The sequence below is a fragment of the Mobula birostris genome, chromosome 20 (genome assembly GCF_030028105.1).
Source record: "Mobula birostris isolate sMobBir1 chromosome 20, sMobBir1.hap1, whole genome shotgun sequence".
Lineage (NCBI taxonomy): Eukaryota > Metazoa > Chordata > Chondrichthyes > Myliobatiformes > Myliobatidae > Mobula > Mobula birostris.
This window is the reverse complement of record NC_092389.1, coordinates 5,015,042-5,033,012: the sequence shown is the minus strand read 5'-3', so window position 1 is coordinate 5,033,012 and position 17,971 is coordinate 5,015,042. Positions and strand designations below refer to the sequence as shown.

The window sequence follows — 17,971 nt, the reverse complement described above, 5'->3', positions numbered from 1 at the left end:
AAACTTGATTAAATAGTTTGGCACTAACATATCTGTGACTAAAAATCTCATACCCAAGATCCATCCAGTAGCAGGAGCTCTTAGAGTTGGATTTTTTAAAAAAATGAGGTGGGGGTGCTGTGAACCTTAAAAAGAAATGCAAAGGTTCTAGGAAACAAGTACAGGTTTGAAAGTTAAATGGATTGGATGTTGTAACTGAATGTCTTTCTGACTTACTTGTGGTAGGATAGTGATTTGGAAAGATTGATTGGTGGCTTCTCCCATGAGGTACAGCGATATTGTAGGGAAGATATGCCAGGGCGTGGTGCCAACCTGCCAGCATACCAGCTGCTCACCCAACCAGAATCCATCAGGGAACTTCTCCGTCTGTCAAAAGAGAGAGAAAAAATAAAAAGTGAAGGCAGTAATGATGATCATGAATATTTCATTACACTGGAAGTCTTTAATCAACAAGTTTTAAAATACAGTCATTCATCATTTAAACATATGTATGTTTGATGTGTATATTAAGACTTTACACTAGGGAATCTGTCCTGCTACAAATTCTTAAGACATATAGATGAGGAATTTACAACAAATGACTATTCCTTACATGAATTCAAGAATTTGGTTTCCCAATATTTCTTCAGGAACTATCAATCTCCATCCTTTTAAAGTTCTTTTGATATAGTTTTTTTTTTGGCTTGCAAAGCACATTGGGAAGATTTGCTACGCTAATGATGCTATTTTTCACCTGTCACCTACCAATTTTTACTCCTCCTGCTCCCCCCACCTTCTTATTCTAGATTCTTCCCCCTTCCTTTCCAATCCTGATAAAGGATCTCAGCCCAAAATATTCACTGTTTATTTCTCTCCATGGATGCTGCCTGGCCTGCTGAGTTCCTCCAGCATTTTGTGCATTTCCCTATCCTATCTTGCTGCAAGCAAAAATGATCACCAGGCAAGATATAAAACCAGTAACATTTTTTTTGCTTTTGATTTCCAGAGAGATTGAAATAGCAAAGATGAAGCATCCCACTGTAAATCATTGCTAATTAGACACTCATTTTCCTTCAGTAAACCATGAACTGCTCAGTGATCTGAAATCCTGTCTATAGTTTGTCTACCACTCTGTAAAATTCACCATCTTGCAGTCTTGTCAACTGCTTATTCCTCTCCATAGATGCTGCCTGACCTTCTGAGTTTCTCCAGCATTTTGTGTGTGTTGCTCTAGATTTCCAGCATCTGCAGAATCTCGTGTTTTATAAAGTTCAAAGTAAATTTACTACATTCACAGTCAACATATACTACACTGAGTTTAATTTTACAGGCATTCATGGTAGAACAAAGAAATAGAATAGAGTCAGTGGAAAACTACACACAAAGACTGACAAACAACCAATTTGCAAAAGAAGACAAACTGCAAATACAAACAAACAAATAAATAAATAATATCAACAGCATAAGTTGTAGAGTCCTTGAAAGTGAGCCCATAGATTGTGAAATCAGTTCAGTGTTGAGATGAGTGAAGTTATCTACAATGGTTCAGGAGCCTGATGGTTGTAGGGTAATAACTGTATGATGTTATTACAATAATGAAGAAGAACTTGCACATATTGTCTGCTGAATTTGTCTTTCATCTAATGAGGTGTCTGAGACTTTATAGTTTCTCATCACATTCAACTTGCGTACCTCCCTGGGATGGTTTCTGGAACGTTATCCTTTAATGCTGGAAATATAACAATGAGTCTATTGACATGGGGAACCAATCACAGATCTTTATCATTCTCTCTGTTGTTTCAATAGCTGCCAGCCCTGACCAGTAAAATGGGATGACTAAGAAATGTAGTTTAAACTTGCTCTTCTTCGATCTGCAGTAATTTACCTCTATGGCACCATTGTCAATGGGTGCAGTTTAATAATTGTGCGTGTTGAACTAAGTCTAGTAATAACCCAGTGTAACATCTCAAACATGAGGAAACCTGCAGATGCTGGAATTTCAAGCAACACACATAAAAGTTTTATACACATAAAAGCAACTTTTATGTGTGTTCAGTGCAACACCTGGCTGATTTAATACCATTCACGCACTACTTACGGCACCTGACATTTCCTGGAAGAAGGTGTTATAAACTTAACAACTGGCCGACCCATTACATATCTTCAATTATTTGCAAATCTTTGGGTGAAGCTATCATGAAGTTTGACCAGTTTATGTTTCTATGACTCTGGGCCTATTCCTTTCATTGGGTTTATTTCCTCTGTTTTTTTTTACCCCAATGGAAAATTAATCTTCACCACTCTAAGATGGAGAAAAGCTGAGTTCATGGAAACTGAGGCACGAGTTATTGACCATACATTAAAAATATTTGGATGTCAGAGTTAAGTATTTTTTTAGAAACACAGAGAGTGGTGAGTGTGTGGAACACCCTGCCAGGGGTGGTGGTAGAGGCAGGTACATTAAGGACATTTAAGAGATTCTTAAAGAGCCACATGGATAATGGAATAATAGAGGACTATGTAAAAGGGAAGGGTTAAGTTGATCTTAGAGTAGGCTAAAAAGTTTACATAACATTGTGGGCTCAGGGTACTGTACTGTGCTATAATGGTCTACATAAAAAAAATTCCCTGTGTCAGAGAAATGATCCTCCATACTCCCTAATCTGATACCACAGAAATGAACTCATGGTTAGTTAGTTTCCTAAAACATGTAACTGTAGGATTCTCATGTGCTATGTTATACTAGTTAACCTGCAATGCACCTTTTGTGAATTTATAATGTTCTAATTTCTTTATGGTCAATAAATTATATTTTGAAGTGGTCATTTTTGTAGCGAAGGAACTGTGGCTGCTGCCTTCTGCACCAGTGTGATAATCTCGAATACTAGTCTTGGTCTGGCATAAACTTGGGTAAGATACTGTATAAAAGACATTTCCTTTGCTTGCCTTAAAAATAATTCAAGGGATCCATTATCTCAAATGGTAAGGGCAAAATGGGTCTTACTTTAATTCCTCCTCCTCTGAACATTCTCAAGTGCTTATGTGATAAGTTTTGCTGTCCTCAATATCCAGATTTTATCCAAACTGATTTTTCTCTATTTCTGCTCCTTCCTGAGCCACATGATCTTGAATTACACAAATGCAGCCTAAGGGATCCATTCAGTAAGAGTCATCATAGTGTAAAACCCATCAGAGATAACAACACAAAATGCTGAAAACATTCAGCAGGTCAGGCAACATCCATGGAAAGAGAAACAGTTCACAATTAAGGTTAGAGATGCTACATCCAAACGTTTGATTTCTGAAAATATTAAACATGTATGTACCAGAACGAAAGTGATTGAGAGTAAACATTCACAACATGCACAAACATGCTGGAGGCCATGCAGCATCTATGGAAAAGAGTGTTGTTGACGACTTGCGCCAAAACCCTCCGCCAGTCCTGCCAAAGGGTTTCGACCCAAATCATTGACAATACTCTTTTCCATAGATGCTGCCTGGTCTGCTGAGCTCTTCCAACGTTTTATGTGTGTTGCTTGGATTTTCACCATTTGCAGATTTTCTCTTGTTTGTGAGAGTAAGCATTCACCATTTTCCTTCTCTGTGCTCCTAGTAAACACAAATAACTCTTCACTATCTCTTTTATGTAATGAAATCAACATCATTTCAGGTCCATGACCAACGAAACATCATCAACCCAAAACATTAACCGTTTCATCCTCCACAGATGCTGCCTGATCCATACAGTATTTCTGGCATTTGCTGTTTTTTCGTCTTTAGTTCCGATTTCCATCTTTTTTCCTGTTTTGTCTTTCAGTCTCCATGACTGCCTAGTCGGGCTCTGTTAACTCACAACAAGCAATCAATTCAAGAGCCTCTGAAAGGCTTAATGTGCATCATTGTACAGCGTGCATCTCTACAATGAATCATTAAGTGATATAGGAGGCTATTCAGTCCATCATAATTCTGCCAGCTCTTTGAAGCTTCTGTTCTACTTTTTTTTTTCTTAGCCCCATGTGGTTCTACCAAGAAAAGACAGAACAGGCACATGGAATACCATTTTTCAAGGATGTTTTGTCATGTCACACACCAACTTATAGCAGCTGCTTCATAACCACTAGGTCTAAATCCTAGAACACCATGGCCCACAATATTGTTGAAGTACTGCACTGGGTCAAAAATCTCACTGCTATCTTCTCAAGGGCAGCTTTGTCCACATCTCAAAAATTGAATAACAGCCCATATTTTAAGGATAAAACTGGGAGAAATAAGCAGTTTAAAATAATACTTTCACTTTCTTTCCTTTTTAGGAAACAATACTCAACAGAAGACGCGGCCTTGATGGATTTCACTGCAGCTTGGAAGACCTTCTTGGGCAGCCGGAGATTGGTAGTTCCACTGTCTACGATGCTCTTGTCGTAGTTGTACTGAAGAAACCAGAAAGCAAAATAGGAAAGGTTAAGTAAGCTAGGGCTTTTCTCTTTAAAGAAAAGCAGGATGAAAGGTAATGATAAAGGTGTACAAGATGATAAGAGGTATACTGTAGATAGAGCTTTTCTTTTTTCCTGGGCTGCAAGAACTAATAAGAGGGAGCATCATTTTAAAGTGATCGGAGGAAAGTATAGGGGGTGTCAGAGGTAACTTTTTTTTCCCCACACACAGAGTGGTAGGTGTGTGGAACCCATTGCCAATTGTGGTAGGGGCAAGTACACTGGGAACTTTAAGAGGCTTGTAGATCGGCAAACGGATGAAAGAAAAATGGAGGGCTATGTGGGAGGGAAGGGTTAGTATTATCTAGTAGGTTAAAAGGTCGGCACAATATCATGGGCTGAAGGGCCTGTATTGTGCTGTACTCTTCTACGTTCTACAAGAGAGATAATCAGTTACAAACCAATGACACCGTGAATGATGTCAGTGAGGAGGTGAAAGCTAGGGGTTAAGGCAGGGCTTGTGGCATCATTAGTCTGAGTCAGAGACCAAGGCCTGTAATATTGCTAATACATCTCCTCACCTGACTCATCAAGAAGTGGAGGATGCCATAAATCTGCATAACAATTAAGACAGTCATTTGTTCGAAATTTTACAATACATACAAGTCTGAGAAAACACTGAAGCAGGTCATTCCTTGGAAAGCTGAGATCTTCTTTGACCATGGTTTGAGGACTCCAACATTTTCCTGTTGGATGCCCCCTTTAACATTTTACTGATTGCACTGCTAAAGATTAGGTTTATTTGTCACATGTACATTGAAACAGATAGTGAAATGCATCGTTTTGCATCAATGACTAAGACGTTCTAAGAATCGTGCTGGGGGCATCCTGAAAGTGTTGCCATTCTTCCAGAGCCAACATAGCATGTCCACAACTCACTAACTATAACCTGTATGTCGTTGGAATGCGGGTGGAAACTGGACTGCCCTGAGGAAACCCACATGGACATGAGGAAAATGTAAAAAGTCCTTAAAGACAGGATTAGTAATCCAACCTCAATCTGTGATTGTTGGCACCAAAAGCAATTGTGGCGACCCCTACCCTTAACAGCCGTTCCCAACCACGCTGCTGATACTTGAGTCATAGAAAAGTACAGCATAGAAATAGGCCCTTCGGCCCATACAGTCCTTGCCAAACCATTTAAAATACCTACTTCCATCAACCTGCACCATACTCCTACCATCTATGCAAACTTCTCTTCAATTTTGAAATTGAGCTTGTATGCATCAGTTGTGTTGGCAGCTCGTTCCACACTCTTACAACTCTCTGAGCGAAGAAGTTTCCCCTTATGTTCCCCTTAAACTTTTCACCTTTCACCCATAACCCACGACCTCAGGTTGTAGTCCCAACCCAACATCAATGGAAAAAGGCCTGCTTGCATTTACTCTATTTATACCACTCATAATTTTGTATACCTCTATCAAATCTCCTCTCAGTCTTCTACATTCCAAGGAATAGTCGTTTTCTTTTAAGTGTGGTTCTGGTACTGTTGGAGCTTGTGATCCGACAGTTTGAGTGTGTTTTTTTGGGCCGACTGAGTGATCTTGTGCGTTGCTGTCTCCGTGAAGGTTCCAGGAGACAAGCGGCCTCAAGGCCAAGAAGCTTAGAGACAGGGCACGAGCCCATGATCGACTCCGTGTCTCGCCAAGTAAAGCATTGAGGTAGATTGAATCACCAAGGCAGGTGCGGAAGGCGAGCGAGTGTTCAGTGCTGTCTACCAGCCTCTCGCTCATTGCTGCTGGAGGAAGGTGTCTGCATGTGACGGTCTCTCTCCCTCTTGCTGCTCCTGAAGTTCTAGGTCTATGCTTTATGCATTGTGCTGTAGTTCTATAAGACTCTTGACCTGATGTTTTTATATTCTGTGTTTTTGCTTGTTCTTTCTTGTTGCGATTTGCGCGATTTGTTTTTTGCATGTGGGGGGTGATGTTGCCATTTGCGCGATTTATTTGTTCTTGCGTGTGGGTGGCGGGGGGGGTGATGTTGCTGCCACTTGTGCAACTTGTTTGTTTTTTATACCGGGGGGGGTGGGGAGGAAGGGTTTTGTTGCCATTTGCGCAATTTTTTTTTGCACGTGGGGGGGTGAGGTGTTGATGTTTTTCTTTGAACGGCCTCTGGGGTTTTCTTTTTTTTTATGGTTATCTTGAGAAAACGAACCCCAGGGTTGTATACTGCATACATATTTTGAATCTTTGAACCTATTCACTCTTTCCATATGACTCCGGTCCTCCAGACCCGGCAAAATCCTTGTAAGTTTTCTCTGCCCTCTTTTGGCCTTTATTTACATCTTTCCTTTAGGTGGGTGACCAAAACTGCACACAATACTCTACACTAGACCTCACCAACATCTTGCACAACTTCCACATTGCATTCCATCTCCTATACTCAATACATCGATTTATGAAGGCCAAAAGTTTTCTTTATGACCCTATCTTCCTGTGATGCCGCTTTCAATGAACTATGGACCCATATGTCCTTTTGTTCTACTGCACTCCACAGACCGTCCTCTCCATTTACTTCCCCAACCCCTCCACCTCTCTGGTCTCTGTCTAATCCTCTCTCCAGTTACTTTCTCCACAGTGGTGGGAGATCATGGATAAAGGGCCTGTTCCACCACATGCAATACCTTCAGCTTTTTGAATATTAAAAGCCTTTTGGAAGATCACACCAAGTGTTCACTCGGCTTAACTATGGCCTGTGAAGCATACTTTGGACTGTCTTGGTTTGGGAAATAATACAGTGGTGGTATATGTACACCAACCAATGCCCTGATCTGGATAGTCTGTTACAATCTTTTATTCAATCTCTGCTACTATTATCCCATCTTTAATAAATTTTCATTGTTTTTTGATAATCCTCAGAATCATTTTGTATTACTGAGGTATAACTTGGCCTCAGGATACAGTAGTGGGGAGCACCATCAACACAAGGCTGTGGAACAGGCCCATGGGTGTGTATGGCAGTGTACATTGTGGCTGTCACTCAGCATTTGGAGTGCGTGTTGTGATTCAGTTTCTGGCATGCATGTTAGTGTGCAGCTGCTTGGGTCTGGGAACCTACAGTGTGCAAGGAAGGTGTGGTGATTTGGTGGAATGTGGGACTCAGCATGGAGATTCCTCACCTCCTTACAGTCCAGATTCAGGTCCTGTCCATTGATCTCGATCTTGACTATAATGACCTCATAGTACCACTGCTTCCTGATTGGTGTGAACCAGATGTTGCCCAGATACAGGGAAGAGTCAACTCCACCTATTATCTACAACATGGTGGGAAGAAAGCAAAGAACAGTCAAGAGTATTCCATTCAGCCCTCTTTAAGTCAGCAACATTATTTTTACATAAAATAATGGTTCATATCTGTGGCTATCCTTGTAATTTATCCTTGTTATTTGTCTAACTGCATTGCACTTTCTGTGTAACACCATATTCCACATTTCGTTTTCTTTTTACTACCTTGAGTAAATACACTGAACAACAAAGATTTTGCTTCCTGAATACCTTTGGGTGTGTCTTTTGGATTTTGGGCTGCTGTTCTTGAAAATCACCATGAAATTTTCCTACCACGCACCATTTTTTAAAAAATTGCCTATATTTGTTATTTCAATTCATAATCAAGTCAATTAAAATGTTGCCCACAATGTAAGCCAAAAAGTTTTTTTTATCTTGTCCAGGAATGCCTAGACATGCTTAGGCAGGGCAGGTGCTGCATGGCAGGACAGGTTTTAGAAAGGCTACAAAAGCATTAAGCACACACCATTCTATGCATAGCATTTACATGTATATCCATTTGCGATCACGTAGATGCGCATTTTCTACACACATAGCATATTGTGTGTACTCATTATAATAAAGTAATTGTATTTTCAGTAGTATTTGTGATAGCAAAATGTCTCGCCAATGTTGCAACAGCTGCGGTAATTTCTGTTATATTTGTGGCGAGTATGCACTTAAATCTCAAAGATGGAGCATGACTCCTCTTATTAAGAAAGCCTATTCGCTCTACTTTGGGTGTAAAATTGGCGACCAAGACAAAGCATGGGTCCCTCACATTTTTTGCGCAACATGCGCGGTTGATCTTAGAGCTCAGCTCAGAGGTACTTGGAAACCAAGGCCGTTTGCTGTCCTGATGAGATAGCGAGAGCAGAAGGATCATGTGACAGACTGCTCCTTCTGTCTGACCAGTGTGTCTGGTTTCTCTGCTAAAAACTAGAAATCCATTGAATACCCCAATCTCCCTTCAGCCATGAGGCCTGTATCGCATGACGATAGTCCTTTAGGACCAAAACCACCAGAGACATGGAGTCTAGAGGGGGCAGTCGAAGATGCCACAATGCAAAGCCAGGAATGGAAAACAACACTGACACTGATACAGATTATGAACGCTTTATGTTGAGTGAGCCCCATCTGATAACTAAATCTGAGTTAAATAACCTGGTCAGAGACTTGGGTTTGTCAAAGGCAAAAGCAGAATTACTGGGTTCAAGATTGCAAGGATGGAATCTGCTGTCACCAGGCACAAACGTTTCCATGAAGGATTTGAGACAGATGTTTCCCAGAATAATTGTTGCCAAGACTAAGGAAGGCATTTTTGTTGGTCCACGAGATCAAACAGGTCATCAATGATAGGCAATTTGAAGAACTTCTAATGGAAGCGGAGAAAATCAGATAGGAGACATTCAAAGATGTTGAGATTTTTCTTGGCAACTACAGAGCACCAATCTATGTGCAGCTAGTTGTAAACATGCTTCAAGCATACACAACCATGAAGTTCAACATGAACTAAAGATTTATTTTCTGCATTCCCATTTAGACACCTTCCCCACAAATCTTGGTGCTGTCAGTGACGAGCATGATGGAAGGTTTTACCAGGGCATTGTGGTCATGGAGAAACGGTATCAGGGCAACTGGAATCCATCAACACTGTCTGATTATTGTTGGACACTTAAGAGAGAAGCCTCAGACACTGAGTGCAAATAAAAATCATCAACAAACCATTTTTAGCTTAGTTGAACTGTTGCAAAACATCAGCACTGTTATGTAATTAAACACATTATATTCAATAAAAGTTGATTTCTTGTTTCTCCAAATTCCTGTGTGATACAAGTAGTCTGTAATTATATTTGTGTTCAGTTTCAAGCAGTCTAACACAAAAAAAAACTGAGGAAGCAATACTTTTGAAAAAGTTTGCTGTTCAGTGTTATAAATGGCATGATCTGTCTGGATGGCATGTAAAACAACTGATCTTCACTGTATTTCAGAACATTAACACTATTTTGTTAGAAATGCAAGAGATCCTGCAGATGCTAAAAAGCCAAATGCTGGAGGAACTCAGGAGGTCAGGCAGCAACTATAGAGAGGAATAAACAGTCGATGTTTTGGGCTGAGACCCTTCATCAGGACTGGCAAGGAAGGGGGAAGATGCCAGAATAAAAAAAAGATGGGGGGAGAGGAGGACAAGTTAGAAGGTGATAGGCGAAGCCAGGTGGGTGGGGAAAGGTAAAGGGCTGGAGGGAGAGTCTGGGTACTTTTTTTTTTAAACACTTTTTATTTTCTCTGTAATTTATAGTAATTTCTATATCTTTGCACTGTACTGCTGTGACAGATAAACAGAAGCTGACATCGAACAGCAGCTTTTTTTTTAATCTCCCTCTTGTTCTCTCTCTTCACACACGTTACTTCCTTTTGAGTGTGAGATGACTAACTAGGATTCAGTCTAACAGATGGCATTGGCCTTCACGGTCTTGCCCAGTCTGGCAATGTTGTGCAGGAGCTTTAATTCTCTTAGTACACGGCTCGTAAGGAGAATAGTAAAGCCTTTAATTCCCTTACCAGACGTGCACGCAGGAACCAGTAGCTGTGGCTCTGACTTATCTTGTTAATTAGAACAGATGAAATGGTGCATTACCTGGAAGTAGAGCAACTAATCCCAACCTGTACAGTCAATGGAAGCAGCCCTGCACTATTTCCTTTAAAGTGGCTTGAAACGATGCACCATCTCCTGTACGGAGTGAGCCATCTCCACTTATTAACCACCATGTTGCAGGGGGCAGGCAACCAATGCCAGGAATAGGCAAACGTCAGCCAGCCTCTCTGGCCAGTTCTGTCACACAGTCAGATTATGGCAACTCTCTCTGCTCCACTGAGCTCCCATCTCCTCCAGGTGTATTGGGTATCTATATGGAGTTAGCTCCTGCTCTGAGGAAGGCACAGTAAAAAGAACGATTCGCTTTATTTGTCACGTGTACATCGAAACATTCAGTAAAATGTGCCGTTTGTATCAGATCAAATCAGTAAGGATTGTGCTGGCCAGCCTCCAAGTGTCCCCATGCTTCCGGTGCCAACATAGCAAACCCACAACTCGCTAACATACATCTTTGGAATGTGGGAGGAAACCCACACAATGATGGAGAAATTGTACAAACACCTTACAGACAGCAGAAGGAATCGAACCTCAATCTTACAGCAGGTTCTATAAAGCGTTGCACTAACCACTATGCTACTGTGCTGCCCACAGTAGATTTGCCCACGAGGAGGAATGGGACAGCATTACCTTGGTCACTGGCCACTCTACCAACGTCTAACAGCATCTATGAGCAACCTTGGTAAACCAAGGTAAACAGCTGGTTGCTAGATGAGAGATGAGAAACAGCTCTGGCTCTGTTGAAGATTTTCAATCAAAATTCTGATACTTTTCTGTTAGATTCAAACTGAATTCATTTCAGAATATAGGTTCTTGGATAATAAATCAAGAAGTGAGAAAATGAGACAGGATTGAGGAAGGGGATTCCAGATCATCAATAATTTTTGATTTAAAAAATTGCATAGCCTACTCTCGATCTTGTTACTTGTAATCATGTTTATTTTCACATAGACAACAGAAGTACACTTGATCTCTTCAAAGCAGAGCACCAGGCAAAGGTAAGTGTAGTAGATATTCATGCAGATGCATCAACCACATCATTTCTCATTGGCCTTGTACAAGGAAGAGAGGTATCTGCTTTCAACATCCCTCGCTTTGCCTCAGATTTTGTTTCTGCAGTTCTTCTACCATCAAGGCCACCTTGGCTCAGGGTCTGGATGGTTGCCAATCCAGATTACGTACTGGAGGAATAAGCAAGACTAGCAATTTTCCCTAAATAACTGATCACAGCACTTAACTGCATGATGCCTGAATTCAAGAAAAGAATTTGCACTGAAGAAGAGCCATCACTCACCATGCTTCCCCCCACAGACGATGCTGCATCCGTTTCATTCAGGGTAAAGCCTGCTCCACACAACTGCAGCGAGAAGATGTTGGGGACTTGGGTCTGCTTCACGAGTGAATCAAAGAAGGGTTCCAGGTTTTCATCAGGCTGTGGAGAAGATAATGAGAGTGGGAAGAGAGGATGGGGGAGACAAGGGGAGGAGATAAACAATGGGTTAACATCAAGATAATTTCTTGCATTTTAGACCTGATCCATCAACTGCTGAGGCAACACACACAAAATGCTGGAGGAACTCAGCAGGGCAGATAGCATTTATGGAAAAGAGTAAACAATCAATGTTGCGGGCAAAGACCCTTCACCAGGACTGGGAAAAAAAGAGATGAGAAGTCAGTAAGAAGGTTGGGGGGGGGGGAAGAAGAGGAAGAAGTACAAGGTAGTAAATGATAGGTTAAACTGGGAGAGGGAGAGGGGTGAAGTAAAGAGCTGGGAAGTCAATTGGTGAAAGAGATAAAGGGCTGGAGAAGGGGAAGCCTGATAGGAGAGGCATGTCTTTTAGCCCTGGATATCTGAACAGAGGCAACCAACAGAGTAAGATGCTGGAAGAACGAATCTTGCAGATAGAAGACATCTTAGAAAGAAGACAGGAACAATGATCTTATCAAGACTGTTTAATGTCATTTCCTATCCACAAGTATAAAGAAAACAAAATAATTGTTACTCTGGATCCAATGCAGCACAAAAAAAAAACACAAAAGATAGAGAACACAATAATAATAAAAAACACAATATAAATACATAAGAGAGCTTATATACATAGACTGATCATATGTCCATAAAGTGACACTAGGCTGTACAACAGGTGACTGATGGGAAATAATAAAGTAGTGCTGGAGTTAGTGGGTGGAGGTGTTGATCAGCCTTACTGCTTGAGAAAGAAACAGGTCTTAAGTCTGTTGGTTCTGGCATGGATGCTATGTAACCTGCTCCCTGACTGGAGTGGAACAAACAGTACATGGACAGGGTGGGATCTTTCATGATGATACTAACCCTTTTCCAGCACCTTTCTGTATACCAGCTGATTAGAAATCTAAAACCATCCACATAAGTACTCCATCTTCAACAACAGTTTCCAGGTGGAGTATCCCATGGAGATTGACTGAGCTCTGCACTCTCCAAAACCTCTCCACTATCTAGAAGACACAAACAGGTTAGGAGTATGATGGAATGCCTTCCACTTGTGTGGATATGTGAGGCTCCAACAACACTTTGAAAGCTCAACACGTTCCAGAATGAAGGAACCCCCGTGACTGGCATCCTATCTTTCATACAAAGGAGCCACCGTGACTGACACCACATCCACAAGCAGAAACGTTCTTCCCTCTACCACTGCTGCACTGTGGCTGTAGTGTGTACGGTCTAAAAATGCATTGTTTTAAAAAAAATCAGCACTATAACAGCAGCAGAGGGACTATGGAGATCTCCTCCTCATTACCAATGGGCAGTGAATGCTAGAACTGCCATCCTAAAAATGAAATTAAAAACAAAAACCTGACTTTCAATATCTCTCTTTGATTTACTTTACAACAAGCACCAATTTTCATTACAAAAAATAATTTCTCCTCATCTCCAAGGGCTTCCACCATGACATTCTTATAAATTCGTTCTATTTTCTCATCATGTTCCCCAGATTTCAAAAGTCAAGGATCAACTTTTAATCACGTTTTAGGAATTTGCTGTGGTTTCTTGCAACAAAATACAAAGCATATCTTTCTAACCAATGAACTTGCAAAATCATTTTATATTCCTTAGTCAAACTACTGTCTTACCCATGCGTCAAGTTAACATATCTCTGCTTTTATTTTTTATTTAATGATTTGCCATATATATTTGTATTAAACAAGGATATTCCCTATTAATGTTGCTACATTAATGAAATTATTCATGTCTTGAGAGCAGACATAAAAACAGCCATGTTTTATGGAGGATCTTTCAAATCCATGCTGTCTCAAATTTTCCACTATAGTTTCAAAGTGTAAACATTCTTTTAATGTAGGAAACCCAGCAGTCAATAAGCAGGTATGCGACAATGATCACATAATCTTTTTTTAGTACTGCTGATTAAGAGATAAATATAGACTAGGGCAGTAAGAGTAGCTCATCTATTTGTCTTCAGAGTAGTATTTTTCACATCTTTCCAAGAGCTATCAAGAATTCACTTTTAATGTCCTACTCAAAAAGCATCACCTCTGACGGTTCTGCTCTGCAACATCAGCTTAGATTCTTGTTCTTAGGTCTCTGAAGTGGGACTTGAAATTGAAACCTATGAGTTAAGAGGCAACATTGCTATCAGCCAAGTCCTGACTGCCACTTGGCATCTGTTTTCAGTAATATAAAGTAAACCCCTACTTATTTAACAGACCTGGTGGTAACAATATCTACCTTCTGCAAAAGGCCATAGGATAGCCACAAGCTTTCAGATAGTATTGAGAGCATTGTGAAGGGAATATCACAACTGAAGCTGCTGCAGGAACACTGATAGTTTGCAAGAAACTGAGATCAAATCAGTACAGTATACCAAATGACCAAGTGCTTCCGCTCCTCTACTTTCTCAGGAGCCTAAAGGAATTCGGCATGTCCTCTTTGACCCTCACCAGTTTTATTCAATGCACCATAGAAAGCATCCTCTTGGGATGCATCATGGCTTGGTATATCAACCCCTCTACTTGTGACTGCAAGAAACTACAGAGAGTTGTGGACACAGATTAGCATATCACAGGAACCAGCCTCCCCTCCATGGGCTCTGCCTACACTTCTCGCAGCCTCAGTAAAACAGCAAATGTAATCAAAGATCCCACTCAACATGGACACCCTCTCTTCTTCCCCCCTCTCGTCGGCCATCCGATAAGACAGCGGCAAGCTCAGACGCAGTGGTCTCTACAAGGTCAACCAAGGTTGTTACTGTTTTTTTAAACACCTTTGTTGTGATTGCAAGACAATACTGGACATTAAGACCTTCAAACACTGCAGATATACCCCATCAGTGAGTTGCTCTTTTGGAGAGGAGCTAGACTTGTTGTTGCTGCCTACTATAAAAAAGGCAGCGTGCAATCTAACAGTAAATAACTGTCTTAGTCATATTTTTTGTGATCGCAAGACCCTGATGGATATCATAGAACCATAGAACATTACAGCACAGAAACAGGCCTTTTGGCCCTTCTTGGCTGTGCCAAACCATTTTTCTGCCTAGTCCCACTGACCTGCACCTGGACCATATCCCTCCATACACCTCTCATCCATGTACCTGTCCAAGATTTTCTTAAATCAGTAATGTGGAATGCTGCAAGTCTAGTTCACTGGCTTATTGGTGCAACTGATGGCGCGGGAACTGCATGGCCTCAGTTTAGTGAGGACTAGGCGTCATACCGCGGTGTTGCCTGTCTGCAACAGGAGAGGAGAGATGCGTTGGATCCGGTGCCTGGAGACAGTATGGTGCAGGAGAGGAGAGAGGCATTGGACCCGGTGCCCGGAGGCAGTATGGCACAGTGTTCATGCTGGCATTGGTGCTGCCCCCCAGTGTTCGCCTAGTGGATTGCGCTTGTCTGAAGACTGCTGCAGGCTTCCGCTTGCTGACAACATCCATGGACTCAGGGACTTGGGCCATATTATATTTTGTGTGTGACTGTATTTTATTGATATCTTACATGTGCTGTGTGTGACTGTTGGTACTGTGTTTTGCATCTTGGCCCCAGAGTAACATAGTTTTGTTTGGCTATATTCATAGATATTCCTGTATGTCTGAATGACAATTAAACTTGAACTCAAAGTCTGAAAGCGCATAACACCAGGTTCCTGCTGTTATAAGATTATCGAACAGTTCACTAGTATATGAAGATGGATTTTTGACCTCACCATCTACCTTGTCATAGCCTTGTACCTTATTGTCTGCCTGCACTGCACTCTCTCTATAACTGTAACATTGTATTCTGCATTGTCATTGTTTTCCCTTGTACTACCTGAATGCACTGTAGTATCTGTATGGACACCACAGAAATAAAGTTTATTACCATATATAAGACCATAAGATATAGGAGCAGAATTAGGCCATTTAACCCATCGAGCCTACTCCGCCATTTCATCGTGGCTCTTCCATTTTTCCTCTCAGCCCCAATCTCCTGCCTTCTCCCTGTATCCCTTCATGCTCTGATCAATCAAGAATCAGTCAAACTCTGCCCTAAGTATACATAAAGATTTGGCCTCCACAGCTGCCTGTGGCAATGAATTCCACAGATTCACCACTCTGGCTAAAGGAATTCCTCCTCATCTACATTCTAAAATAACATCCCTTTATTCTAAGGCTGTGTTCTCTTGTCTGAGACTCTCCCACCACGGGAAACATCCACTCCACATCCACCCTCTCAAGGCCTTTCACCCTTCATTCTTCTGAATTCTAGTGAATGCAGGCTCAGAAAGATAAGAGGCCCAAAATTGCTCACTCCAAGTGAGGCCTCACCAGTGCTTTATAAAGTCTCAACATAACATCCTTGCTTTTATATTCCAGTCCTCTTGCAGTGAATGCTAACATCACATTGGCCTTCCTCACCACAGACTCAACCTGCAAATTAGCCTTTAGAGAATCCGACACAAGATCTCCCAAGTCTCTTTGCACTTCAAATTTTTGTATTTTCTCTCCAGTTAGAAAATAGTCAACTCTTTCATTTCTTCTCCCAAAGTGCATGACCATACACTTCCCAACACTGCCACTTCTTTGCCCATTCTCTTAATCTGTCCAAGTCCCTCTGTAGCCTCTCTTATTTCCTCAAAACTACCTGCCCCCCACCTATCTTTGTATCGTCTGTAAATTTTGCAACAAAGGCATCAATTCCATCATCCAGATCACATACAATGTAAAAAGAATCAGTCCCAACACAGACCCCTGTGGAACACCACTAGTCACTGGCAGACAACCAGAAAAGGCTCCCTTTATTCCTACTCTTTGCCACCTGCCAATCAGCCACAGCTTTATCCATGCTAGAAACTTCCCTGTAATACCATGGGCTCATACCTTGTTAAGCAGCCTCACGTGTGGCACCTTGTCAAAGCCCTTCTGAAAATCCAAGTACACAACATCAACTGATTCTCCTTTGTCTATCCTATTTGTTACTTCTTCAAAGAATTCCAACAGATTTGTCAAGCAAGATTTTCCCTTGAGGAAACCAGGCCGACTATTGCCTATCTTATCATGTGCCCCCAAGTACCAAGAAACCATATCTTTAACAATCGACTCCAACATCTTCCCAACCACTGAGGTCAGACTAACTGGCCTATAGTTTCCTTTCTTCTGCCCCTCTCTCTTCTTGAAAAATGGAGTGACATTTACAATTTTCCAGTCTTCTGGAATCACTCCAGAATCTAATGATTCTTGAAAGATCATTTCTAATATCTCCACAATCTCTTCAGCCACCTCTTTCAGAATGCTGGGGTGTACACCATCTTGTCCAGGTGACCTTCAAATCTTTCAGTTTCCCAAGAACACTCTCCCTAGTAATGGTAACTTCACCCACTTTGTGACCCCTGACACTCCCGAACTTCCACCATACTGCTAGTGTCTTCCACAGTGAAGACTGATGCAAAATGCATCAGGGCCAGGGCCAGATGGTCTGCATCCCAGGGTGCTTAAGGAAGTAGCCCAAGAAATAGTGGATGCATTAGTGATAATTTTTCAAAACTCGTTAGATTCTGGACTAGTTCCTGAGGATTGGAGGGTGGCTAATGTAACTCCACTTTTTAAAAAAGGAGGGAGAGAGAAACCGGGGAATTATAGACCGGTTAGCCTAACGTCGGTGGTGGGGAAACTGCTGGAGTCAGTTATCAAGGATGTGATAACAGCACATTTGGAAAGCGGTGAAATGATCAAAGTCAGCATGGGTTTGTGAAAGGAAAATCATGTCTGACGAATCTCATAGAATTTTTTGAGGATGTAACTAGTAGAGTGGATAGGGGAGAACCAGTGGATGTGGTATATTTGGATTTTCAGAAGGCTTTTGACAAGGTCCCACACAGGAGATTAGTGTGCAAACTTAAAGCACACGGTATTGGGGGTAAGGTATTGATGTGGATAGAGAATGGATTGGCAGACAGGAAGCAAAGAGTGGGAATAAACGGGACCTTTTCAGAATGGCAGGCGGTGACTAGTGGGGTACCGCAAGGCTCAGTGCTGGGACCCCAGTTGTTTACAATATATATTAATGACTTGGATGAGGGAATTAAATGCAGCATCTCCAAGTTTGCGGATGACACGAAG

General features: G+C 41.5%; 1 protein-coding gene across 3 annotated transcripts in view; it reads right to left on the bottom strand.

Moving 5' to 3' along the window:
• The window catches only part of LOC140212745 (beta-secretase 1), a 187,669-nt gene that overhangs the window by 18,540 nt on the left and 151,158 nt on the right, over positions 1-17,971 (bottom strand). For 2 of the 3 annotated variants that reach the window (XM_072283898.1, XM_072283897.1), the window contains 4 exons: positions 11,680-11,817; positions 7,588-7,722; positions 4,305-4,406; positions 217-366 (listed from right to left, as the gene is read on the bottom strand). In XM_072283898.1, coding sequence (XP_072139999.1) covers positions 217-366; positions 4,305-4,406; positions 7,588-7,722; positions 11,680-11,817 — 525 coding nt within the window. The remainder of the gene's footprint in view (positions 1-216; positions 367-4,304; positions 4,407-7,587; positions 7,723-11,679; positions 11,818-17,971) is intronic. The other variant, XM_072283899.1, reaches the window with a different exon arrangement.